The 24,898-nt window shown below is 53.3% G+C and overlaps 1 protein-coding gene across 4 annotated transcripts; it reads right to left on the bottom strand.

Annotated features, from left to right (window-relative positions):
* Positions 1–5,540: 5,540 nt before the first annotated feature.
* TSKU (tsukushi, small leucine rich proteoglycan) lies at positions 5,541–21,406 on the bottom strand. Of its 4 annotated transcripts, none has more exons than XM_025357049.1 (2): positions 21,225–21,406; positions 5,541–8,079 (listed from the first exon to the last, which is right to left on the bottom strand). In XM_025357049.1, exon 2 carries the CDS (start codon positions 8,069–8,071, stop codon positions 7,010–7,012), a length of 1,062 nt encoding a protein of 353 aa, XP_025212834.1. In that variant the 5' UTR covers positions 8,072–8,079; positions 21,225–21,406; the 3' UTR covers positions 5,541–7,009. The 4 variants fall into 4 exon arrangements, with proteins under 4 accessions (XP_025212834.1, XP_025212833.1, XP_025212836.1 ...); XM_025357048.1 differs by lacking the exon at positions 21,225–21,406 and adding an exon at positions 20,235–20,392; XM_025357051.1 differs by lacking the exon at positions 21,225–21,406 and adding an exon at positions 19,463–19,485.
* Positions 21,407–24,898: the final 3,492 nt, after the last annotated feature.

The raw sequence follows: 24,898 nt of genomic DNA, 5'->3' as shown, positions 1-24,898 counted from the left end.
TTGGTATCCTGAGACCTTGCCTATCTAGGAGAGGCCTTGGACAACAATCATAGCTTAAGCCAAAGGGAAATGGTGGAACTGAAGGCAGAGACTGAGGCTATTGGGGAGAGTAAGAAGAGTGGAAGGTTTTTCTCTCCATCTCTCAAATCACAGCAGGTCAGTGACTGCCATCTGTGATGCAGGCCTGGGGAAACAGTGGCAAACCTGCCTCAGGAAACGGGCATGAGGACATTTCCTAAGCACTGTGTCTTTAAGAGTGTTGGGCCAGAAGGCGGCTGTGTGGCTGGGTGGTGTTGAAATGTACTGGGGCACAGGGTAGGACGTCTTTTTAAACAAATTCCTAAGCATAACAGCTTCCATGATATCACCCTCTGGGAGCTGATGGCCACTAAAGAAACCCTGGTTGAGAATATCTTGAGCCACAGAAAACTTATAAGTTTGACTAAAAGAAGAATTTTCAAAACAAATAAATCATGTGATGTCTATGAACACTTATCATACACAGAGCACTCTTCTCAGGGTTTTAGGAGCATTAGCTTATTTTCAACAACTGCCCTGTGAGGTAGCTACTAGACTTCCATTTACAGATGTGGAACTGAGGGTGAACGAGGGGCTGAGCAGCTCACCCCGGGACACCCAGCTGTGAGTGGCAGGGCCAGGCTTGAGCCCAGGCAACCTCCCTTTGGAGCCTGTGCCTTGGTTACTAGTTACACTGCCCTAAGAAGTCCCCGCCTCGGGCCTTCACCTGATTAGGGAACCTGGCTTTTTACAGCCAAAAGCCGGGCTCTTTGCCTTTCTTAACCTGAGCAAGAGGGCTGGCACCTCCATTCATCCCTTCACTTTGGAAAAGTTGTTGCTTCTGAGGCTCAGCTAATTAGAAAATTGTTCCTGAGTTGATACTTCTGGTAAAAGACTAGTTTCTCTTTTTCTGTGTCTTCCTGTATCATGTATATATTATTTCTGTGTCTTCCTGTGTCATATATGCAATTATTTATATGTTACATATACATATGTGCATATATAAAAAACATGGCAGGGCACAGTGGCTCACGTATGTAATCTCAATACTTTGGGAGGCTGAAGTGGGAGGATTTCTTGAGCTCAGGAGTTCAAGACCAACCTAGGCAACAAAATGAGACTTTGTCTACTAAAAAATAAAATATTAGCTGAGCATCGTGATATAAGCCCATAGTCCCAGTTACTCGGGAGGCTGAGGCAGGAGGCTTGCTTGTGCAAGGGAGATTGGCTACAGTGAGCTATGATTACACCACTGCACTCCAGCCTGGGTGACAGAATGAGAGCCTGAAAAAAGAAAAGGAAGGAAGGAAGGAAGGAAGGAAGGAAGGAAGGAAGGAAGGAAGGAGGGAAGGAGGGAAGGAGGGAAGGAGGGAAGGAGGGAAGGAGGGAAGGAGGGAAGGAGGGAGGGAGGGAAGGAAGGAAGGAAAGAAAGAAGGAAGGAAGGAAGGAAGACAAAAAGAAACATAAATGTGTTTGTACCTCCAGTTCAGAACACTTTGACTATCTAATGGATATGCAAAAGAAAATAATAAATAGCTTTGGGAACTAAAGAATAAACACACAGGAATTTCCCTCCAAGCTCAACAAACACAATAATCCCTGTAGACAGAACCACTAGTACTTAAATAAATAAAGAGAAGAATAAACACAGGGCATGTGACTTAACTGGATAGACATTTGCTGTCGTTAGAAGCTGAGCTATGGACTGACATTGGGTATTGATGCACAGAGCAAGTATAATTGCAATTAGCTACCAGTGAACACTGGGCACTGATATACAGTGGACACTGCCTCCAACAGACATTTTCCCTTTGTGGATATTGGTCATTGGTGGAAGCTATCATTCATATGATAAACATTAGATATCAACCAATATTTGCACCCTGGTGAACGTTAGCCAACAAGGAACGCTGAACATTGATGGGCAAGGTCCTATTAGCCTATGATGACCTCTGTCATCATAGACATTGCCCTTGGTGGAGATTAGGTATGCGTGGGCATTAGCACTGGTGGACTTTAAATTCTGTAAACACATAAAGTGAGCAAGGGGTAGGCCTCTGCTCACCATATTCCTGGCAGTCCAGAGAAACAGCTCATGAGCTGGTTTGGTGGCAGCTGGATGGTAGAATCTACCTCTTTAGCCGCCTTTTCCCTCTGAAAGCCTTTTGGCCATGACAATTTGGGGAAACCAGGGGGTTGTGTGATAACAACAGAGGGACATTTCTGAATTTGGAAGAGTCTCATTGGCTCCCTGAACTACAGAGGGATTGGATTACACACAAATCTACACTTACTCTCTTCTGCCATCCTGACCAACACTGTCTGGGTGTTTGCCCCTCCTTTAGAAATGAGATAATCAAATCGCAGCAGGGCTGGCTTCTTGGGCAGTGAAACCATAGAAGGACCCTGTGCTTGGTTTAATGCTCTGTTCTTGTCATCTTGAAATCCTAATAACTTCGAACAAGGGGCCCTACCTTTTCATTTTATACTGGGTCCCACAAATCACACAGGCAGTTCTGAAGCACAGAATCCTGGCCATGGACCATGGCAACTTACTCGTCTCTGGGCCTCAGTTTCCCCATCTGTGAAAAGGGGCCAGGAGAGAAAGGACTTTAACTTTGAACTTTGGCTTTTTATGCTCTAAGATCTAGAATCAACAGTCTGATTGGAGCTATGTAGAACTGCATTAACTTCTCCAATTTATTTGAAAATGAAAAAGCAATGGAATCCCAGTGCTTTCTGGTCTCTCAGTGCACCTCTACCCTCTCTGATTCATGGGGTTTACACATCTGGCCCGGCCCCTGGGGTAGGACAAGGAAGAATGTGAGAATTGCCATCTGACAGATAAAGCCTGGCCTATGCCGGTTTCTTCATCTGTATGGTGACAAAAAACCTGGTGCAGTTGTGAGGAGATGATGGCATGTACCCAAAGCATGAGGAACACATAACCATAGCTGGCCGCTGCATTATTATGAAAGGCAGAAAGAGATTGGTGACCCTGCTGACCCAGGGTGGTGAGCTGGGCCACAGCTGACGGTGAGTACCTACTCCATGACCCTGTGGATTACCAGGTGTTGTTCTGTGATTCTACAGTCCCAGAACTTTACAAAATTCTTCAGTTCTGAGTGACAGTTATAAAAACGGACTCAGACTACATGGCTCTGTAATCTACTTCATAACGCTATGAAGCTGAGCTCAGGAGTTCAAGACCAGCCTGGGCAACAAAACGAGATCTTGTCTACTAAAAAATAAAATATTAGCTGAGCATGGTGACACAAGCCTGTAGTCTCAACTACTCGGGAGGCTCTATGAAGTTGGATGAGGGCAGGAAAGAGCGCTTACAGGCTGTCATTTTGTGCCAGGCACACAGTACTTGGTTCTCTACAAATGTTACTTCATTTCTTCTTCATACAGTCCTGTGGAGGGAGCTATTTTCCCTTCCTTCCTTCCTTCCTTTCTCTCTCCCTCCCACCCTTCCTCCCTCCCTTCCTCCCTCCCTTCCTTTTTATTTCAGGGTCTAGCTCTGTCACTCAGGCTGGAGTGCAGTGGCACAATCTCAGCTCACGGCAGCCTCAACCTCCCAGGATCAAGGAGATATTTCCCCTTTCTTTCTCTTTCTTTTTTGTCTTTCTTTTTCTCTCTTTTCTTTCTTTCTTTTTTTTTTTTTTAAACAGGGTCTAGCTCTGTCGCCCAACCTCCCAGGTTCAAGCCATCCTCCCACTTTAGCCTCCCAAGCAGCTGGGACTACAGGCGTCATCACCATGCCCGGTTAATTTTTAAATTTTTAAATTATGTTGTGCAGGCTAGTCTTAGTTTTGAACTCCTGAGCTCAAGCGATCCTCCTGCCTCAGCCTCCCAAAGTGCTCGGATTACAGGCAGGAGCCATCGTGCCCGGCCTTGAGGGGGATATTTTCATCCCTATTTTCCAGGTTCAGAGAAATAAAGCGACCTGGTCAAAAATCACACAATTGGTTAGTGATGAACCCAAGATTTCAACCCTTTTCTGTGAATTCCAAAACGGATTCTTTGCACTAATTTTCCTGATTGTGTAAGATTCGAAGGCCCTCGCCCTGAGCACCAGGGTTCCTGGAGGGTGGAGTACAGCAGGGCGAGGGTAGTCTGGCGGGCGGGGAGGGACTGGCCTCATAAAGCAAACAGCTCAGCCCACTTTGTTCTGCAGCCGCCCTGGGCCTGGCTCTTGGCCCCGGGGGGACCTGGGGTGTCTGGCCATGCGTGAGCACGAGGTGGCGCTGCGGGCCGGGAGTCTCCGCAAGGGGAAGGAGGGGCGCGGGGACTCCCGGGTCGGCTAGGCCCGCCGGGGCTTCCACTCTCCTTATGGCTGGCAGGAGGCCACGGTTGCAGGGTGCAGGGCAGGTTCCCCACCGGGAAGGACGAGCCCGCCCAGCGTGATGGCATCCACGCCCATGCTCTCACTGGGCCTTCACCCTGCCCCATTTTGCAGAGAGGAAGCTGCAGCTCGGCCGGAGGTGACCTGCTCCAGAACTGATTGCCGCAGAAGCCCCCTCCTTCCCTTCGCTGCCTCCGCACGCTCTGGCCCTGTGTTTAAGGCCTTTTTGTTCCATGGCCCTCCCTCAAGGACTCCTTCCACAAGCAGGGACTTGGGAAGACCCTGACCCAGTGGGTGAAAGTACCGTGATCCCTACCTCCATCTGAAGCCTCTCTTGTCCCAGGAAATGTGGGGGAGGTGAAGAACAAACAGGAGGACTGTGGGGGCCCAGAGTCTCACCCTGACCTCCCTCTCCCCCACACCGCCCCGCGCCACGCCTCAGCCCTTTCCTACCTTGACGGCTGAGTGCCAGCCTCGGACCCAGGGCCTCAGGTTGATACTTCTCCCTGGGGAGGCCTGATTACAAGATGGGCAAGCTCCCTACCAGTGCATATGGCCTGAATGTTCTGGGCACAGAGTAGGTATCAGGAAAAACCTGCCATTGGTGATGATGGTAGACATTCCCTGTAGACTGGCCAGTTAGAAGGAAGAACTTGGTGACAGCAGAGCCACCCAGATGCGCTGCAAGCCTGATCTCTGTCAGTGGAAGTGTGCAAACAGGAGCTGGGGTACCATACCAGCTGAAGCGCCAAGAAAGAACAAAATACTGTTGCAGTTCAGAGGAGGGAGGTGGGAGGGGCTCGGGAAGCTTCTGAGGACCGGCAGGCACTAGGTCTACTGGATGGGAAGGAGGTTGAGAGACAGGGGTGAGGACAAGGGCAAGGTCCCACAGTAACACCTGAGCAAGAGAACAGGTGTGCAAGGGCCTGCCTGGCATGCTCATGGCTATGGCTGGAGTTGGGGTGACAGGAACAGCGGGGAGGGCCGGGGGAGATGAGAGGTGAGCAAGGTGCAGGAACTCCCTCCCTCACGTCACCTTACTCCCTTAATCCTGAGATTATCAGGCTTTTCAGGGAGAACAAGCTGCCCAGGGCAGGGCCTAACCTGATTCATCTTGGTGGCCCCAGAGCCCAGCCCAGGGATTGCCAGTGGACACTGGCTGAGTGAAACAAAGAACTTTTTATGGTGTTTATTAAATCAAGGACCAGTCAGATAGATGATGGGCTAGGCAGGTGGGGGAAGACAGAGCTCACTGCCCTGTGGGGTCTCTGTGGGGCCAGCCCCTGATGCCCACGTGGCCACTGATGCCCAGCTTCCCCCAACACCGCAACACAGGCCCAGGACAATATCACAAAAGTGAACAAATGCAACCTTTTCCTGCTTTTACAAATGACATGTCTCCATCCCCGGCCAGCAGGGGTGGGGGAGGCGGGTTGAAAGTGACAGTCCATTAAAAAGGCAACAACATTTATAAAATGAAGACTAAGGAAACAGCCCAGGGTTTGGAAGCTGAGATGCTACCCTGGGGGTCGAGCATAGACATGGGTGGGGGAGATCTTGCCTCCTTTCACGGCATTCCTGGGAGGGTGAGAAGGGCTGTCGCACTCAGGGCCAGTGGGGACTGAATCCAGGAGGCCCCTTGGAGCTCCCGGCCAGATGAGGCTCCAGAACTGCAGCAACTCCTTGGGGCAGTATCTAGAGGATGCTCAGGGGAAAATGGGTAGGTTTCCAGTCTGGATGCTGGGGGACCCCAACCCAGGGTGAGAAACTGGCTAGGCTGGAACCAATGTGCCCTAAGCTTCCAGAGGCTCCGAAGGGCAGAGTGACTTAGCCCATGCCACACAGCTGGTCACCAGGCCCAGAGTCCCACTTGTGAGGCTCTTGCCTGTCCTGCTGCTGCTACTCTTGTGCTAATGGGGAATGGGCAAGGGCAGCAAGGGGAGCCCAGGCGGGGAGGGCGGGGCTTATTAGAGGAGACAAGAAAGTGCAATGGGCCCGGCTGGGAGGCAGGAGGCTATGCTCCAGTCGTGCCACTGCCCCGTAGGAACTCAGATTAGCCTTTTTCCTTCTCAAGGCCTCAGTTTCCCCATCTGTCACATGAGAAGGGTGGACTTGATTCTTTGCAATTCCTTCTACCATTAAGGTTCTAGGGAAATAGAAAAGGAGGAAGTGGGTCTCACGGCCTCATGGCAAAGAAAGGGCTACGTTAGAAAATAAACTTATGCCCCTGAGTGACTGGGCCACGGGCCCAAGGGGACACTCAGCCCAGTGGACCTGAACTCTGCCTTGCAGCAGGGGGTCCCACCCACCCTCTGCCCGTCTCGGGTCAGGCCGGCCCAGCCATGAGGGAAGGCACTTGGGGGATAAGTGGGGAAGGGAAGCAGGAGGGGACCAGAGTCTGGTTTGGCATCGAAGTCCCTCTGCTCATGGTTTGGGGGAGCAATGTAGACAAAGGGGCGAGACTTTGCTGCTAGGTGTGACTCCCAGGTCCAAAGCCTCTTCTAGGCCCACAACTCCTGCAGTGACGTTGCAACATAGGCCTGCGGGCTCCCCACTGGTGTTGGCACATGGAACATAAGTCACTCGGGACCAGAGGCAGCCCAGGACAGCAGTCTGCTATGTGGCCCTGGGCCACACCATTCGTCACAAGATATTGGGGCCCCTGGCAGCAGATTCCCGGGTGTCTACGCAGTGCAGGGCCACCTTGGGGCTGGAGCCAGGCCTCCGGGGGTAGGCACCCTCCCGCACCAGGCGCCGGCACCACACATCCTGGCCCACGCTGACACTCTGCAGTGCCGGGAGGTGGAAAAGCAGCGCCTCAGGCAGGGGCACCAGGTTGGTGCCCGAAAGGTCCAGCTCCTGCAGGGAGTTCAGGCCTGAGAACACCTCAGCTCCTGCCCAGTTGAGCTTGGGGTTGCCCGACAGGTCCAGGACCTGCAGTCCCGGTAGCTCGCGGAAGCCATAGGGCGCCAGCTCAGGGAGCCTCTGCAGGCTGGCCAGAGACAGGTGTGTAAGGCCTGCCAGCCCTGCGAAGGCACCCGGACCAATGACAGCTAGAGGGTTCCCATCCAGGCTCAGGTAGCGCAGGGGCAAGTCTTGGAGGTTGGGCACGGCATGGAGCCGGTTCCAGGCCAGGTTCAGGCTCTGAATGGCGGGCGCAGGCAGGCCGGCCCTCGCGGGGTGGGGCACGAGGCGGTGAATGAGGTTGTGGGAGAGGTCCACGTGTAGTGCCCGGCCCTGACTGTGGGTCGTGAACGCGGACACTGAGACCTCCCGGAGCTGGTTGTGGCTAAGGTTCACGTCACTCAGGGGTGAGCTGGTGAAGCTTTCAGCTGGCAGGGCTGTCAGGCCATTGTGGCTGAGGTCAAGCGACTCCAGGTAACGAAGGCGGGAGAAGGCAGTTGGTGAGATGCTGGTGAGCAGGTTGTGGCTGAGATCCAGGCCAGCCAGCGTCGTGTAGCCCGGCCCCGCCAACACCGACTCGTTCACCATCTCTAGCTGGTTGGAGGACAGGTCCAAGTGGGCTGTGTCCAGAGGGATGGGCACTGGCATGATGTGGGGGCCCAAGCCACTGCAATCCACCCGAGTCAGGCTGAAGCTGTCGAAAAGGCCGAAGGTCTCCACCTCGCACTGGCACCCGGGAAAGCATGGCCGGGTTGTCTGGGCCCCACTCACGGCCAGCAGCAGCAGCAGGGGCCACGGCATGGTGGGGGCTAGAAAGAGAGCCATGGGTGAGGACTGAATGCACCAGATGGTCTAAACCCACCGCACAGAACATGAGCCCAGTCTAGACACCGTTGGAAGGTGTCACAGGCCCCAACCTCCTGAAATGCTTCCTGGAACACTCCCCAGAGTTCCTAGACCCAGTTCCTCTCTGGCCTCTGCCTCTCCATCTGTATGGTAAAGGGGCGTGAGGCTAGGTGGTGAATTTTCAACTAGAAGAAGCAGACTCCTTTCTTAAACAAGAGCAGCAGATGAAGGCAGGCCTGGTCTGGTGAAGTGAGGGGGACCTGAAGCCCTCCACTTCTGCCCACCATCCCTGCCTAGGGTGTTAGGAAACCCAGTTTGAAACCCACCAGACTAGACGGCTTCTCGGGTTGGCCTCTCCAGCTCTGATGGTCCAGAGTCCCTGGGTTGGTCTAGACCCCGACCCCCGGGTGAGGGGCTCATCCACTGGGCTGAGGGTAGGGTGTGCCCAGGGTGCCCCATTCTTTGCTGAGCAAGTGTTACATGTCAGGTGCTATTCTGGCTGCCCCACAGCACAGTCACATCTGACCCTCACGACCCCCTCGCAAGGCAGAAAATTCTGTTTTACTCAAAGGGAACTGGGCCTTAGGTTAAGACACTTTTGGACAGCCACACAACAGAGTGGAGTGGCACTAGAGGGGACACTGACAGACAAAGCACCGCCCACTGCTGTGGTCTGGCCGGGGCTGAGCCAGGCCTGAGACCCACACTCCAGACTTCAAGACCAGGGCTCCCTCCCTGCAATGGGGCCTGCAGTGACTACCCCACCGCACCCCTACTCCACCTGCCCTGTCCCCCTAGCCTGTCATCCAGAGGCAGGATCTTCCCTTCTCACTGGGCATCCTGGTGTCCAACGTAGGTGTCTACACTCCCAGATGGGTTTTGGGGACACCTGTCCCGAGCACCTTTCCCCCTTACCCTGCCCCTTCCCCCAGCAGATTAAGCTACTACACCTCTTTCGTGCCTCCTTTAACCTTGGGCAGGCAATTAGGCTGCTTCCCCCATTATACAGATGAAGAAACAGAGGCTGAGAGAGGAATAGGGCTTTACCCCAAACTAGTAAAATGCAGGGCAGGAATGGGACCCAGGCCTGCTGTACTCCAATTCCTATATTCATATGCATTGCCTCCAGTTAGACTGGCAGAGTAGCTGGTGGAGAGGCAGGGTGCAGGAGGGGCTTTTCCCACTGACACATACTATGGCATGAGCCAGTTTCCCTCCTCAGATCTCAGTTCCCTCTGTCCAATTACAGTGGTGGCTGCCACAGATGCCGGGCACTACATATGTGTTGTCACATCTAATGGTCACACCACCCACTGCTGTTCGATTCAAAGCCTGTGTTCACGCCCACTGTAGCTCCTGGGATGCTGGTGCTCAGTGGTGCTAGCATGAGAAGCAGAGGGCTGGGCGGTGGGAGCCTCTAACTAGACCAGTTGGATAGTGTGTGGTCACCCCTGCCCTGCACAGCGGCCTGCAGCCTGGGAGACAGAAGGCACTAAGCTTCCTTCTAGCAGCGTTCTTCATCTGGGTGGCCCTGCTCTGGGCCCCCTGCCCTCCTGCCCATCCCTCCCTCTGGCCTTCAGGAAGGAGGTGAGAGAGGGGGAGGAGATGGGCCAGGGACCTGCCCCCCTTCCAGACTGGAAGGTGGGTGGGGAGGGAGTAGCAGGATTGTATTACCAGCCCTGCATGAAACTTTAAAGAGCTAGCCACTTGATCTGCACTCTGGCTTTGCCCAGGGGCAGGGAAAAGTGGGACTCTTCTCCCCTGCCCCCATCCCCATGTAGGCCCCTCTTCTCCCACCTCTTTCTTTTGTAGAGGCCAATTTCAGGATTAAATCCAGCCCAGGTGCATCCTGGGCATGGTCCCAACCAAGGCAGGACAGAGTGTTCCAATGTCTGGAACCAATAGGAAAATATTAAGTTGCTTCAGGCCCCCTTTGTTCCCCTGGGTGAGCTCCTCACCGCAGGGCTCATTACCACCAAAGGCCCCACCTCCCCTGCTAGGCTGATCTGCTCATTCATACCCACCCTTCCTGGGGTTTAAACAAACACCACAAAGGCCCCAAGATTACCCTTTGATTCCCAGAGGTGATTATGCAAGGGGTCCGTGAAATGCCAAATGGCCTCGTATGAGCTCCCACTTACATAACCAGCAACTCAAAACACTGCCCAAACCCACTCCCACCAGAGGGGACCTCTCGCTGACCCTCTTAAAGTCTCAGCCTTGTCCTCTGCACTAAAGGGTGGCAATTTCTGCCCTGCCCTCTTCACCTAAGTTGATTAACCCTTACTGCCAACTGTGAAGGGCTGTGCACATGCAAAGGGCGGTCATAACCCAGCAGCCAGAAGATACAGAACTGAGGCAATGTTAGTAACAGCTGATATAAAGAGGCACCTGATGTAAAGAGGCAGGAGTACCTAGGTAACTGTTCGCAGATGCTCCCAGGGCACTGGACTAGGTTCCTTGCTCAGCCCTGCACAGTGGACACCTCTCCCGGGGTTCCTGCTCTGTGCTGGGCCTATGCCCAGGGCTGGGCATTGGCAGTGGGAAGTGCCGACAGTGACAGTCGGGGCCAGTCCTCACTCTCTGCTAGTGCTGGACACACATGCTTTCATTCAGTCTGCACAGTCACTCTGTGAGCCAGCAGTCTCATCCCCATTTTAGAGCAGAGGAACTGAGGATGGGAAAAGGAAGGTGGCTGACCATCTTTAGCAGGAGTGACTTGCTACACTGTGCAACTCTGGGAAGTTGTATTGGTCCGTTTTCATGCTGCTGATAAAGACATACCCAAGACTGGGCAATTTACAAAAGAAAGAGGTTTAATTGGACTTACAATTCCACGTGGCTGGGGAAGGTCTAACAATCATGGTGGAGGGCGAAAGGCACTTCTTACATGGCAGTGGCAAGAAAGAATGAGGAGGAAGCAGCTGAAACCCCTGATAAACCCGTCAGATCTCATGAGACTTATTCACTATCATGAGAATAGCTTGGGAAAGACTGGCCCCCATGATTCAATTACCTCCCACTGGGTCCCTCCCACAACACATGGGAATTCTGGGAGATACAATTCAAGTTGAGATTTGGGTGCGGGCACAGCTAAACCGTATCATTCCGCCCCTGGTCCCTCCCAAATCTCATGTTCTCACATTTCAAAACCAATCATGCCTTCCCAACAGTCCCCCAAAGTCTTAACTCATTTCAGTATTAACCCAAAAGTCCACAGTCCAACGTCTCATCTGAGACAAGTCTCTTCCACCTATGAGCCTGTAAAATCAAAAGCAAGTTAGTTACTTCCTAGATACAATGGGGGTACAGGCATTGGGTAAATATAGCTGTTCCACATGGAAGAAATTAGCCAAAACAAAGGGGCTACAGGACCCAGGCAAGTTCAAAATCCAGCAGGGCAGTCAAATCTTAAAGTTCCAAAATGATCTCCTTTGACTCCATATCTCGCATATCTGAGTCACGCTGATGCAAGAGGTGGGTTCCCATGGTCTTGGGCAGCTCCACCCCCGTGGCTTTGCAGGGTACCTTTCTGGCTGCTTTCACGGACTGGCATTGAGTGCCTGCAGCTTTTCCAGGTGCACAGTGCAAGCTGTTGGTGGATCTGCCATTCTGCGGTCTAGAGGATGGTGCCCCTCTTCTCATAGCTCCACTAGGCGGTGCCCCAGTAGGGACTCTACTCCGACCCCACATTTCCTTTCTGCACCGTCCTTGCAGAGGTTCTCCATGAGGGTCCCGCCACTGCAGCAAACTTTTGCCTGGGCATCCAGGTGTTTCCATACATCTTCTGAAATCTAGGCAGAGGTTCCCAAACCTCAATTCTTGACTTCTGTGCACCCACAGGCTCCACACCATGTGGAAGCTGCCAAGTGCTGTTGAGCTTTGGTTTGGGTTTTGTAAAATGAACAATTATCCCCTTCTGTGGATGCTCAAAGAGATTGGGTCACCTGCCCAAGGCCAGTGAATGATGGTTCTGGGACCTGCCAAATCTTGGGGCTTGCACCCTCTGAAGCCATGGCTGAGCTGTGCCTTGGCCCCTTTTAGTCATGGCTGGAGCATCTGGGACACAGGACACCAAGTCCCTAGGCTGCACACAGCATGGAGATCCTGGGCCTGGCCCAAGAAACCCTTTTTTTCCTCCTACGCCTCCAGGCCTGTGATGAGAAGGGCTGCCTTGAAGAACTCTGACATGCCCTGGTGACATTTTCCCCATTGTCTTGGGAATTAACATTCAGCTCCAAGTTACTTATGCAAATTTCTGCAGCTGGCTTAAATGTCTCCTCAGAAAATGGGATTTTCTTTTCTAATGCATTGTCAAGCTACAAATTTTCCAAACTTTTATGCTGTGCTTCCCTTATGAAACAGAATGCCTTTAACAGCACCCAGGTCACCTCTTGAATGCTTTGCTGCTTAGAAATTTCTTCTGCCAGATACCCTAAATCATCGCTCTCAAGTTCAAAGTTCCACAAATCTCTAGGGCAGGAGCAAATTGCTGCTGTCTCTTTGCTAAAACATAACAAGAGTCAGTTTTGCTCCAGTTCCCAACAAGTTCCTCATTTCCATCTGAGACCACCTCAGCCTGGACTTTATTGTCCACACTGTCATCAGGATTTTGGGCAAAGCCATTCGACAAGTCTCTAGGAAGTTCCCAGCTTTCCCACATTTTCCTGTCCTCTTCTGAACCCTCCAAACTGTTCTAACCTCTGCCTGTTACCCAGGTCCAAAGTTGCTTCCATATTTTGGGTATCTTTTCAGCGACGCCCCACTCTACTGGTACCAATTTACTGTATTAGTCCTTTTTCATGCTGCTGATAAAGACATACCCGAGACTGGGCAGCATACAAAACAAAGAGGTTTAATTGAACTTAACAGTTCCACGTGGCTGGGGAAGGTCTCACAATCATGGCAGAGGGCAAAAGGCACTTCTTACATGGCAGTGGCAAGAGAGAATGAGGAGGAAGCAAAAGCTTCCTGCATTCAATTACCTCCCACTGGGTCCCTCCCATAACACATGGGAATTCTGGGAGATACAATTCAAGTTCAGATTTGGGTGGGGGCACAGCCAAACCATATCAGAAGTCATGGGGAGTTAAAATGGAGTTAACAATCCCTTCCTCAAGGAGTTGCTGCAAGGGCTAGAGACTGCTTGTGTGAAACACCCAGCATAGTGCCAGGACACTGACAGATGTGCAGCCAATGGTAGACTGAGACACAGTCACCAACTACATCCCTCCCCACACTCTGGGGCACTCACAGGGAGGTGACAGGGCAACTGTACCTGGTGACAAGATAAGTCCTGCAGGACTGTCAGGAGCCCTAGGTCTCAGTGCCTGTTCTGCCATGGACTGTCCTCATCTCATCACTGAACAAGTCTCTTCCCCTTTCTGTGCCTCAGTTTCCAGCTTCACATTAAGAGGTTCAGTTTAGATAATCCAACTCCAGGGTTTTGGGATTTTAAAGTTTAACAAAAGCACATCCTACATTTCTACTAAGTATATACAAAGCACTGGGCTAGGCCAGGAGGGAGTGGGGAGTGGGGGGCGGAGGGTGGTAGTGACGAGACAGATACTAGGGTCCCTGTCCTGATGGGGCTTACAGACCAGCAATGAGAATAGAAGACCAACTTATAACAAGATCACTAACACCAGCTTTGGACCCAGGAGACTAGGGCTCTAGTCCTAGGTCTGCCACTATCTGTGTGACCTTCCGTTTTCTTTATTTCTTTGAGCCTTGGTTTTCTTATCTGTGTAACAGTATTCACATTGCCTCCCTCTGGGACCCGTACTCTACCCCCAGGAGAAAGAGAAATGAAGACTGGTAGCCACCAAAGAAGGCTGAGAAGGAAAGGGATCTTTCGGTCAAGATTCAACATTTTTTCCAAACCATGACCTGCAGATAAAAGATATCCACTGATATGACCAGATTACATAACACAAGAACAGGAGGACAAGGGCTTAGAAACCACATCCATCTGTGGTTTGGGGGATATACTGTAAGGCCTTCCAGCGCAGGGGCCATGAATCATGCATTGTTGGGCCCACAGGGCCAGGTCCACAGTGACTCTAAGTTTGCTGATGGTCTGCTAGGACAAAGAGTAAATGGTACGGCCCCAACAGGCTCCAGGCAGGTCTCCCCAGGTGACACCGCACACACTGCTATGAGACATCTCTAAAACAGCTTTGGCCACATCACTCTCCTTATCAGAAACCTCTTGGGTTCTGCTTTTTACTTACAGAAATCAAGTCTCCCGTGCACAAGGCACCTGCAAGTTGTCACCACCTTCTTCTCCCCTCCCACCTGTCCCCAGCCGCCCATGTGGATTTGAACCCTCCTTGACAGCCAGAGTGGGACCAGCCTTCACCTTGATGGACTCTGAACAACTCTCACCCTCTGCTAACACATCTCCGAACTTGGAGAATTCCAGGGCTTGGGAGCTGGACGGCCCCTTGGGGATCATGGGTGACTGGGGCCTGGAGAGGGGCAGTGACAGCAAGGAATGGCAGAGCAGGGCCCAGGACCTAGGACCTGATGCCTCATGTGACTGCCAGAACTGCATGCATCCATCCCGCCTGCCCCTGGCCTGCTCCCAGCAGAACAAAGCCTGTTCTGTCCACTCAGGCCCCCCCACCCCTCCCTCCTGGCCTCTCACCCCACAGGCTACCCACAGGCCTCCTTCAGTAAATTCTCTGCCGTGAGTTACCTGCTGTTTTCCTGCTTGATGTGTGAGCAGCATGGGGCAGTGCCATGCCTACTTTAACTGTGTGTTCCTTCCCCCACCTGGGAACAGAGCCAGGCCTAGAGGGCGCGTGGAGGAAGAGCAGGATGAACCGGTCAACTGCAAGACCCAGACAAGGTGTGAACCTAGCTCTGTACCTACCAGCCTTGGGTAAGTCTTGGGACCCACTCCGAGGGTCCTCAACAGGGCTCAGAGCACAGGATTGTTGAAAGAATTAAATGACAGAATGGCAGGCATTCCACTCACTATCTGCTACACAAGTACTCAGTGTGTGGTAGACAATGACGGTGATTTGCTAAGCCTTCTAAAGGCAGTCACCATGTGATCCTTCATGTTTCTCCCCAACCAAGTTCCCAGTGCAGCCCAGGAGCGCAGCAGGTCCGAGACTGCCTGTGATGACATTCTCCAGTCACTTCCCTGGTGTCTGCTGATAAGGACAGCTCTCTGGGTGTTGGGTTCCAGCTTGAACCCACCTGGCCCCAGCTGCCTGACCCTGGTGCTGCACTACAGCACCTCTGGTCTGTAAAGTTTTCCAGTTCCTCCCACTGCCCTCGACAACTTCCACAGGGCACTGTTGGCACAGGGCCGCACTGGCACAGAGCCCCAGCACCCTCCTGAGACCGGCCTTTGTCTTGACTGGCTGTTCCTCAATGCAGAGCTGCCTCCCACCCTGCTCCCCTCAGTCATGAGCTCACTCAAGCTGATGCCAAAGAAATCCCCAGGTGGACGGTTTTCAGAAACGTCCTGCCCTCCAACCACTTTGTCAGCTCTGGAAATGCAAGGCAGAAAGAATTTCAAGGCCAGACTCCTGGAGCCCCCAGGGCCAGCTCTTGCAACAGACCCGCTAATGCAGCACATCTGGACAAACACAGCAGCCCACCGTGTGCTCTCCATCAGCATCTCACTTCTGCCTCACCACAGCCTTGACCCTGGGGATACTGTCCCTATTTTGCAGACATGGAAATGGATGTTATTCAGCTGAGAAGGAGAGGACCCAGGACTTAACCCCAGATGTCTTAGCTCCAAATCCACTCTGCCTCAGCTTCCAAATGAGCACATGTGCAAGACAGCTTAGACCTGGTCATGCTGAACTGTACTTACATGTTTACCTGTCTATCCTACTGTGGGCAGGGATGGCATTAGGTTCCTTTTTATGTCCTTGAAGCTGAGCACTGAGCCTGGTACAGAGCAGACACCATGTGAAGATGCACCAAGCATCTAGAATACCGCTACCTCACCAAAGGACACCTCTCAACCTCTCCCATGCTTCCTCAACTACGATCTGTTCAGTCACCCTGCAGAATCAGCAGGTTAGATGGCATCGTATCTACTTTACAGCTGCGTAAAGAAGCCCAGAGAGATTCTGTGATCTGTCCAGAGTCACACAGCCAGAGAGGATGGGGCTGGACCAGGACCCAGATATTCTGACATCCAGTACCTGGTCTCCTCCATGACATGATCCCAGGGACCTGTAAGCCTAACAATTTACCCAAGGAGGATAATCTACAGGGAGATGGGCAAGGCTCCCAATAGGATGTTTTCCTTCCAATATGTCTTCTTCCTGAAGATTTTCAAGTTCCCATCAACTTGAGGCAGCGTACATGGACACATGAGGAGGCGCTATGGGGCAGAGGGCAAGGGTTCTGTAGCCAGGCAGTCTGGGTTCCAACCCTACAGGGCGTTCACTGCTCTGAGGCTTGTTCGTGCCCTCACCCCTCTGAGTCCTCATCCATAACATGGTGATATTCCCCATGCTGGTCCCAATGGGTCACTGTGATGATTACATGAGGCAAAGTGAAGACTCAGACCTGGCCTGGCACACATTGGTATTCACTGAATGTTGGTTCCTGTCCCCAGTGAGTGATTTCAGGGACCAGGGAAGAAAAAGGTGCTGTGACACCAGCAAATCCTGAGGCAAGGGCAGGGGCTGAAGATGGAGAAGAATCCACAATTCATCCCAGAGGCCTTGGATCTTCTCTCCACATACCATCCAGGATCCCGGTGTGGCTACGAGGTGCTGACAAGGCACTCCCAGGAGACTGGGAAGGGCGAACTGGAAAGGTCTCAGAGGCCAAAGCAGGCAAAAGCTGCTGTGTTGCCTGTGACAGAATGAGGGCTCAGCATCAAATCCGCAGCTCTCCCTGGGTAGGTGGAATCACTGTCTTCCCTCTCCCACATCCCTAAGCTGGACAGTCACCTCCCACTGTCCAGGTCAGGCTCAGGAGACCTGCTGCAACAGCCTCACTCCTGGCCCCTGACTTCAACTGCCAGCCATGCTGGGCACCAGAATGCACTTCCCAACAGAAGACCGGGACCCTACCACAGCTCCCTCTTTCAAACCCATCCCACAGAGACAGTTTTCTAGTCTAGAGGCCTGTGACTCTTCTAGAGCCACCTGCCTTTTTGCACATGTTGTTCCCTCTGATGAAGACAAAGATACCCTTCTTTGTCTACCAGCAGATTCTCATACATTTGATTCAAGAAGCCACCTCCTCTGTGAGGCTTTCCCAGTCTAACCTGCCCCTCACCCAGGAAAGGCCACCCATGCTGTGAGCTCCCATGGCCCTTGGGCTGCCCCTGTCAAGGTACTGGCCCACTTCTGTGGCCATCTACGAATCGGTGTAGATGGACAGAAAGCTCCCTTCTGCTTTGTGGTGAACATAACAATTGGTGCAACCCTGCAGGATGCTTAGGGCTCTGCCCACTGGTGAAATCAGGTTTAGGACCAGAATCAAAACTGTCTCTGCCTTCTATTGTCAGTGCAATCCAATGAATTTCTGTCTACACAATGTAATACATACTACAAACCACTTTTCATTTATTTGCACATGTAATTCATCATCTTATTTAATATACCAGATCAGTGGAGCAAGAATTAATATCCTCACATTTTAAATAAGTTACTTGTCCCAGGCCACAGAGGTAGGAAGCAATGGGGTGGGAGTAAAATCCGGGTCCTTTGACTCTAAGAGGCTGGATCACTCGGCCTCCAGATTGGTCTCCTGATCTCCAGCACCACCCACAAGCCAGAGACCGGTTTCACAGAATTACCAACCCCACCCTGCTGTATCTGTTTAAATCCTCCAGGAGCTCTCCATTGCCTACAGGGTCAAATCCCACTTCTCGGCCTGGCATTCAAGGCCTTGGTGATTTGGTCCCTGCCTTCCCAGCCTCAAGTTCAATTCCAATTCACCACCCTCAAGACCTTGCGTCTGCCGATCCACCATGCGTACCACTTGTGCTGTTTTCATGCACAGGTCCTGCACATGTTGATCCTTTTGTGGGAGATACTTCCTGCCTCCCCTCTGTGTACCCACTGACTTCAAAACCCACAGCAGGAGGAACCTCCCATGAGGCCCCTCCCCTGGGCTATTCCCACAGAACCCCTCTTAGGACTTGCTTGGGCCAGGGGGCTTTCAGGGAGGACCCAACCCTCTTTATGAAGTGTCCTCAGTGCCCAGGCCAGCCTTGCTCTGAAAAAGGAAGCATGAACTCTTAAGTGCATCCCCTGTGTTGACCCAGGAGTTATGATTAAGAAGGAAATTGATCTGGACTCTACCACCCACAAACTGTCATTTAAAAAGTAAGAGGAGAAAAGGTCAGAAAGGAGAAAAGGTCCCTTCTCATTTATCAGCTTTTGCCTTTCCTGGTGTTGGAGGAAGGGTAGGTGGAAGCCCGGTGGCTGTAGCATTGCAGCCTTCCTGGGGAGCAAAGTAGTGCCTGGGAATAGGTCAAGTCAGAATGGAGGTGTAGGTTAAACATCAAAGTGTTTCTAGGTTCTGGGATCTGAAGCAGTCAGCCAGAACAGAAGAGGCTCTCAATACCTCCCCTTACAGAAGGGAAACTGAGGCCGGAGAGGGAAAGGAAAATGCCCACAGTTGTCTCTTTCCCAGGTTAGCGGCTGTGCCCTTCCATCATGTCTGCAGCATTCGACAAAGCTCTAGGTTAAAGACTGGAGTGAGCGGTGGGGAGGAGGGTGTTCAGGGTTATCTTTGCGACTTAGGCTCAAAAGCCCAGCAGGCTCCTGCCACTCTGAGCCCTCCCTCTCCGGTCAGTCCCAGGCGCTGCAAGTCTAGACTTATCCGGAGGGCAGGGCGCACAACGACGAAAGAAGGATCGAAGGTCTTGAGTCACCTCCTCGCCAGGCCAAATGTGGGCTGGCGCTGCTCTCCGCCCGGCTCCAGCAGCGCGAGTTATTCCCACCGCACGCCCTGAGCCTCGAGGGAGTTCTCGCCCCGTCCGTGCCAGAGTGACCGCGACTCCGCGAAGCTGAGCAACTTGCCAGCGCCGCACAGTGGGCCAGTGGCCGTCCCAGTTGAAACCCGTGTGTGTGAGGCTCCCACGGCCCCCAGCCCAGCTCCAGGTCCTGCGAGGCGGCGCCTCGGGCATGATCTGAACTGGCAGTCGCTCGCTCCCTATCAGGTCGGAGGGTTGGTCCCCCTCCCCCGGGGGCGGGCTGCAAACGGAGAGCGGGTCTCAAAGCGGAGCCTGTCTCCCCACCAAACAGACACAACTCTCTGGGTCACACTCTTTCCAAGAAGCGCGGGGAGAGCAACGCCAGCGCCCTGTCCCTTCCTCTCCCCAGCCCAGGACCGGAGCCCGGGACCCACCTCTCGCCTCCTCCTCCCAGCCGGGGTCTGCAGGGGAATCCGCACGCTCCTCCCAGCCCCTGCCCGGCCAGTCCCCAGGCGCTGCGGATCCCCCTGACCACCAATCCCATCGCAGCCCCTTGCTGTCCTGGGACCTCAGGAAGGAGAGGGGGAGGGCTGCCGGCGCCCCCGGCCGGGCTGCGGTGGGGAGGACTGGGGCTGTTGCCGAGGAACCGGGAGAAAAGTTTGGAGCCAAGTCGTGGGCCCGAGTGGACAGCGGGGGAGCGGGGAGGTGGGGCGGAGTTGGGCTCTCGGCGCGCACACCCTCTGTGGACACCCAGCCCAGACACGTCGGCAGGCACCTACCACGTATGCGGACACACGCGATGCGCCCACCGACGCCCACAGCCAAGCGCAGGCCCGCAAACGTGGACACCGGCGCAAAGCAGCCGCGCAAAGCCACGGATACACAAAGGCACCAGCAGCGGCGCGTCCCCGACTGCAAATCCACAAAGACCCACAAACATGAGATGCACGTGTCCGCACAAAGACCCACACGGCCCCCGGGCGGAGCCTTTGTCTCCCGCAAGCCCTTTCCCCTGGGTTAGCGTTCCCCACTCCCGCCCAGCCCCAGGCGTCCGGCTAAAGTTGAGGGGCCTTGGCGGGACCCAGCCCCGCCCCTGCGACCGGCGTCCCCTACCCGCCCGCCGAAGGGGCCGCGAGGCTGAGGTCGGGGACTCGGGATCTTCACCCGCAGCGCGAACTCTCGCCCCGTCCGGGGACCCGCACCCACCTGGAAGCCTGCGCCGCAGCCGCCTCGGCACGCTCACCCCGGCGGCCCGGCCGCGGGCCCTCCGGCCGGCGCTTTTCTCCCGGCGGCGCGGCCCGCCCCCCGGTCCCCGCCCGCAGCCGGGCTCCCCCCTGCCGGGCGCCGGGTGGCTGCTCGGGCCAGCCGCGGGGCGGCTCAGGGAGTGTCGCCAAAGTGCCAGCCTCTCCCGGCGCGCGCCCCGCCCGCGGAGCCCGAGCCGAGCCCGGGTTCCACTCTAGGGAGCGTCTCAAAAGTGCGCAGCTCCTGCCCCCTCCAGTAGGCTTCGCTCACAGCTTCCTGCATCCCGGATCCCTGCCCCCTCCCCCTGCGCGCCCCAGCAATCTAAGCAGATGGCCTCACTGTCGGGAACATCTGGAGGTCGCCGGAGTACGTGCCTCTGTGTGTGTGTGTGTGTGTGTGTGTGTGTGTGTGTGTGTATAGAGAGAGGGAATTAGTTGCTAGTAAGGAAGAGATGGGGTGGGTGGGTGAGGGCTTCCTCTTTGCTTGTTCACCGCCCTCCCCGTTTTTTTTTAAAGAGTGAAAGAGGTTCAGGGACGACAGGGAGCCAGAAACCAAGAATCTGAAGCAAGAGAAAGACTGGCTGAAAGACGAACCCACAGAGAAGAGAGAGCCCGGCTCGGGCAGGAAAGCTGGCAGGAGAGGAGAGAGAAAGTCAACAGATTGAGTTTTTCTTTTATGGAGGAAACCATTGGCTTCTGGTTAGAGATCTAAGAAGGGAAACTGGCGTATGAGTAGGCAGCAGTTTCAATCTATTCCCCCTGCTGCAGCTCTTGGGCTCTCACCCTTCTTTATGCTAAAAAAAAAAAAAAAAAGGCAAGGGCGGGGGGCAGGAAAGCATCCAAGACACTTTAAAATGAGAGTTTGCAGGAGAAATGACCTGGTGGACGCATTCCCTAGGAGGGGAGAGTTGGGTGTGTGGGTGGCTCCCAGTGTACACACCCAGACAATGCCTACCTCGGGAGAGGGGCAGTTCACAGGTGGGGGAGTTGATAGAGGCTTTGGTCTTGGGCCCTGGACCTCCCAGGAGCTTCTCCCAGACTTTGGAGGGCCTCGGGGTGCAGAAATTGGGCAACGTCCCCCCTGCAGTGGCCCAGACTCGTTACACACCCAGTCTGTTTGCTGCTTCTTTCCTTATTACTTTTTCTTATTAAGTAAATTTAAAATTTAAAAAAAAAAAAAAAAAAGGAGTTGCTTGGGCCTGGGTGTGTGCACGCATGCCGGTCTACTTTGGGAAGAAGGAAGACACTAGAGAGATGGTGAGGTAGGAGTAGAGGCCACTACCCTAGGCCTCAGGCCAGCAAAATCATCTGCTGCCCAGAAAACAAACTGGTCTTACAGGTCCTCCATGCACTCAGAGCCATTGTGTGGTCTTGGGGATGCACTTGGTTTGAGACCTGTGGACCCTGCCAGTTAGGGACGTGCAGAGAAAAGGCTGGGAGCCTGGTCTCATATGTGTGGAAGCAGGGAGAGCTCCCCTCTCTCCTTTCCATTCATCGTCCTCACCTGATTAGAATCCCAGCTTTCAGAACTAGGAGGCCTTCTGTGATCATCCAGCTCACACTCCTCATGAGTCTTTGGGATGGCACCATGGGCCCTTTGGTGTCCAGTGTCTTCCTCACTGTTGGGCTTAAAAGGGCTGCAGGGATTCAACTCCACAACCCCTGGGACCCAGAGAGAGGAGTCAGGCCCCTCCCACTTCTCACCTTCCCATTCCTCCCCTCTCTAAAGGCTCCCTGCCTAGATGGGAGAGAGACCTGGATGGGAGCATCGGGTGAAGGCCAAGCTTGGTCAGGATTCAGTTTCCAGCCCTGCCACTTACCAGTTCTGGGTAACTTTAGGCAAGTTACCTAACCTCTCTGAGACTCAGTTTCTGCAACTGTAGAAGAGACTATTCTGAGGAATAAACAAGGTAATTTAGGTAAAGCATTAGTCTGGCTCACAGGAAGCTCCTTTGTGTGGTTGCTAAATGTCTTCCGTCAGGAACTGGGGTAGAGGTTGGAAAGCCCAGCAGGCTTGGGAGGGGAGCGTGCCTGGGAATGGCCTCCGTACTCCCTGGCCTGTCTGGCTTATATTCCTGCTGCTTCCTCCCCTCCCATAGGGACATTCTTTGGAAGGAATGGCACCCCCGTCCCCTTGCCCTGGACTGACGATTTCCATCCTCTACTCCATGTGGAATTGTTTAGTGAGTCTCAAGTTCAGCATCTGAGAACTGGAGATGAAAAGACCCAACTGCCCAGAAACCAGGGAAGCTAACTCCCACTGCATTGTGTGTGCAGGGTCTAGCCAGCCGGGCTGGAGGCTCCAGACCTCACGTTTAACACAAAAGTGATCAACAACCCTTCACACTTTGGCTGGTAGCTGGCAGCAGTTTCTGAGCACTTCCACATTCATCATTTCCTTTGATCTCCCCTTAGGGAGAGGTGGCCTTGAGGGGCTTCAGCTGATGGATCTCCATGAACTTTACCCACCTCCCCTCATAACTGTGCCTCCAGTTGAGAATCTCTGTGCCTCTAGAGTCTCCTCTCCTTTCTACTGTCCACATTCCAGCAAGAGTGCCCTTTCTAAACTGCAGATCTGCAAAATGGATCATGACACTTGCCTGCTTAAAACCTTTCAATAGGCCGGGCGCGGTGGCTCAAGCCTGTAATCCCAGCACTTTGGGAGGCCGAGATGGGCGGATCACGAGGTCAGGAGATCGAGACCATCCTGGCTAACACGGTGAAACCCCGTCTCTACTAAGAAATACAAAAAATAGCCGGGCGAGGTGGCAGCGCCTGTAGTCCCAGCTACTCGGGAGGCTGAGGCCGGAGAATGGCGTGAACCCGGGAGGCGGAGCTTGCAGTGAGCTGAGATCCGGCCACTGCACTCCAGCCTGGGCGACAGCGCGAGACTCCGTCTCAAAAAAAAAAAAAAAAAAAACCTTTCAATAGCAAAAGCCAAACTGCTTGGCGTAGCATTCAAGCCCTGTGTGATATGCCCCCACCTCACTTTCACTCTCCAGCATCAGTTCTGGCCACCCCCTCGCACACGTCTCAAGCTCTAGACCCCTAGTCACCTGGAAAGAAGGGAAGGGAGGTGGACTTTCTCCATTCAAGTCTGTTCAGTGTCCTCGCCCCCCGGGGAGCTCTCTCTCTGGTGAACTTGGCCTCTCCGTCTGTGATATTGCCATGCCCTTTGTATGTAAGCACCATCATTTTCACTGTTCTCTTCCCCTTCTTGTGATCATCTTGGCCACTGTGACATGTCTGAGACTGTGCTGGATACGTTTAAGATCATGATTTAATCCAAACAACCACACTAGATGGATAGTGGTGTGGCCCAGAAAGGGCAGGAGATCTGTCTGGGGTTACGTAGCATGTTCTCTGCAGAGCTGGAACAACAGTTAGGGCTCCAGTGCTCTTTCTGTTGCCTTACAATCTCCACAAAGAGCAGAGGTGGCGTAGCAGAAAGGCCTGGGAATCTAAGGATTTCAGGTGCAAACCGTCACACTATCCCTGGCTAGCTGTGGACTTTGGGTAAGTCATTTCCTCCTCTAAGCCACAGTTTCATTACCTGTAAAATAGGGATAAATAAGAAGTCCTACCTCCCAGGGATATCGGGGTGATCAAAGGAATCAATACAGATACAAATGTGTTATAAGCCATAGGATGCAGTGTGCTTTTATTTATTTATTTAGAGATGAGGTCTTACTCTATCACCCAGGCTGGAGCACAGTGGTGCAATCATACATAGCTCACTGCTTCCTTGAATTCCTGGGCTCAAGGGATCCTCCTGCCTCAGTCTCCTGAGTAGCCGGAACTACAGGCACACCACCACCGTGCCTCGCTAACTTGTAAATTATTTGTAGAGACGGGGGTCTTATCTTGCCCAGGCTGATCTCGAACTCTTGGGCTCAAGCAGTCCTCCCGCCTTGGCCTCCCAAAGTACTGGGATTACAGGTGTGAGCCACCGTGTCTGGCCGTGGTGTGATTTTAACTGACTTACCTGAACAGCCATACTGCAGCTGCGGGTGATCTGTTGAAGATCTTTCTCAAAGAGCTCTCGAGTAGAGGTCAGAAGACACTATTCGTCCCTTCAGCTGCTTTGCTCATTTTCCATGTTTTGAGACAGGCCTTTCATTTGTCCTTCAGTATAGCTGTCAAGCCCTGACCAGAAAACTCTTCAGATCCTATGTATCTCCGTGAGCCTCCAGGATCTCTATTTTTCTTGCTGCATTTTCTTCTTTTCAGCTGTCAGAAGCTGGCAGGTCTTAAGTTAATAGAGCATCAGAACCATGTGTGGAAATAGCAGACAACAAGAGCCGGAAGAAAAAGGATGTGTCTCCACGCCCGCCCCCAACCCTGACTCTGTAGATGTGGTGTGTGGCAGGTTATGTTTTCTAAACGTTCCTCTGGTGATTCTGATGTCAGTACGAGGGCTGTGGGACATGACCGAATACCTTGGAGTTGGAAGACCTTCCACGCATGTTCTTGTTAAACCTCCGAGCAGGCTTCTTAGATAGTTGATTATTCCCTCCATTTTACAGATGTGGAAACTGAGAGTCAGAAGTGACTTAACCAGGATTGCACAGCTGGAACTGAAAACTGGCTCACAGACAGAACTCCAGCCATTCCTCTGCCAGGCGGAAT

The sequence above is a fragment of the Theropithecus gelada genome, chromosome 14 (assembly GCF_003255815.1).
Source record: "Theropithecus gelada isolate Dixy chromosome 14, Tgel_1.0, whole genome shotgun sequence".
Classification (NCBI taxonomy): Eukaryota; Metazoa; Chordata; class Mammalia; order Primates; family Cercopithecidae; genus Theropithecus; species Theropithecus gelada.
Note: the sequence above shows the minus strand (reverse complement) of the source record. Positions and strands in the feature narration are given on the sequence as shown.

Coding starts and splice junctions, on each gene's coding strand:
- TSKU (XM_025357047.1), bottom strand. CDS start 10,980: ATGATTGTTAGACCTTCCCCAGCCACGTGGAATT. Junction 8,080..10,946: donor TTCCCCAGCCACGTGGAATT/GTAAGTCCAATT, acceptor CTCTCTTTCTAG/CCCCCACCATGCCGTGGCCC.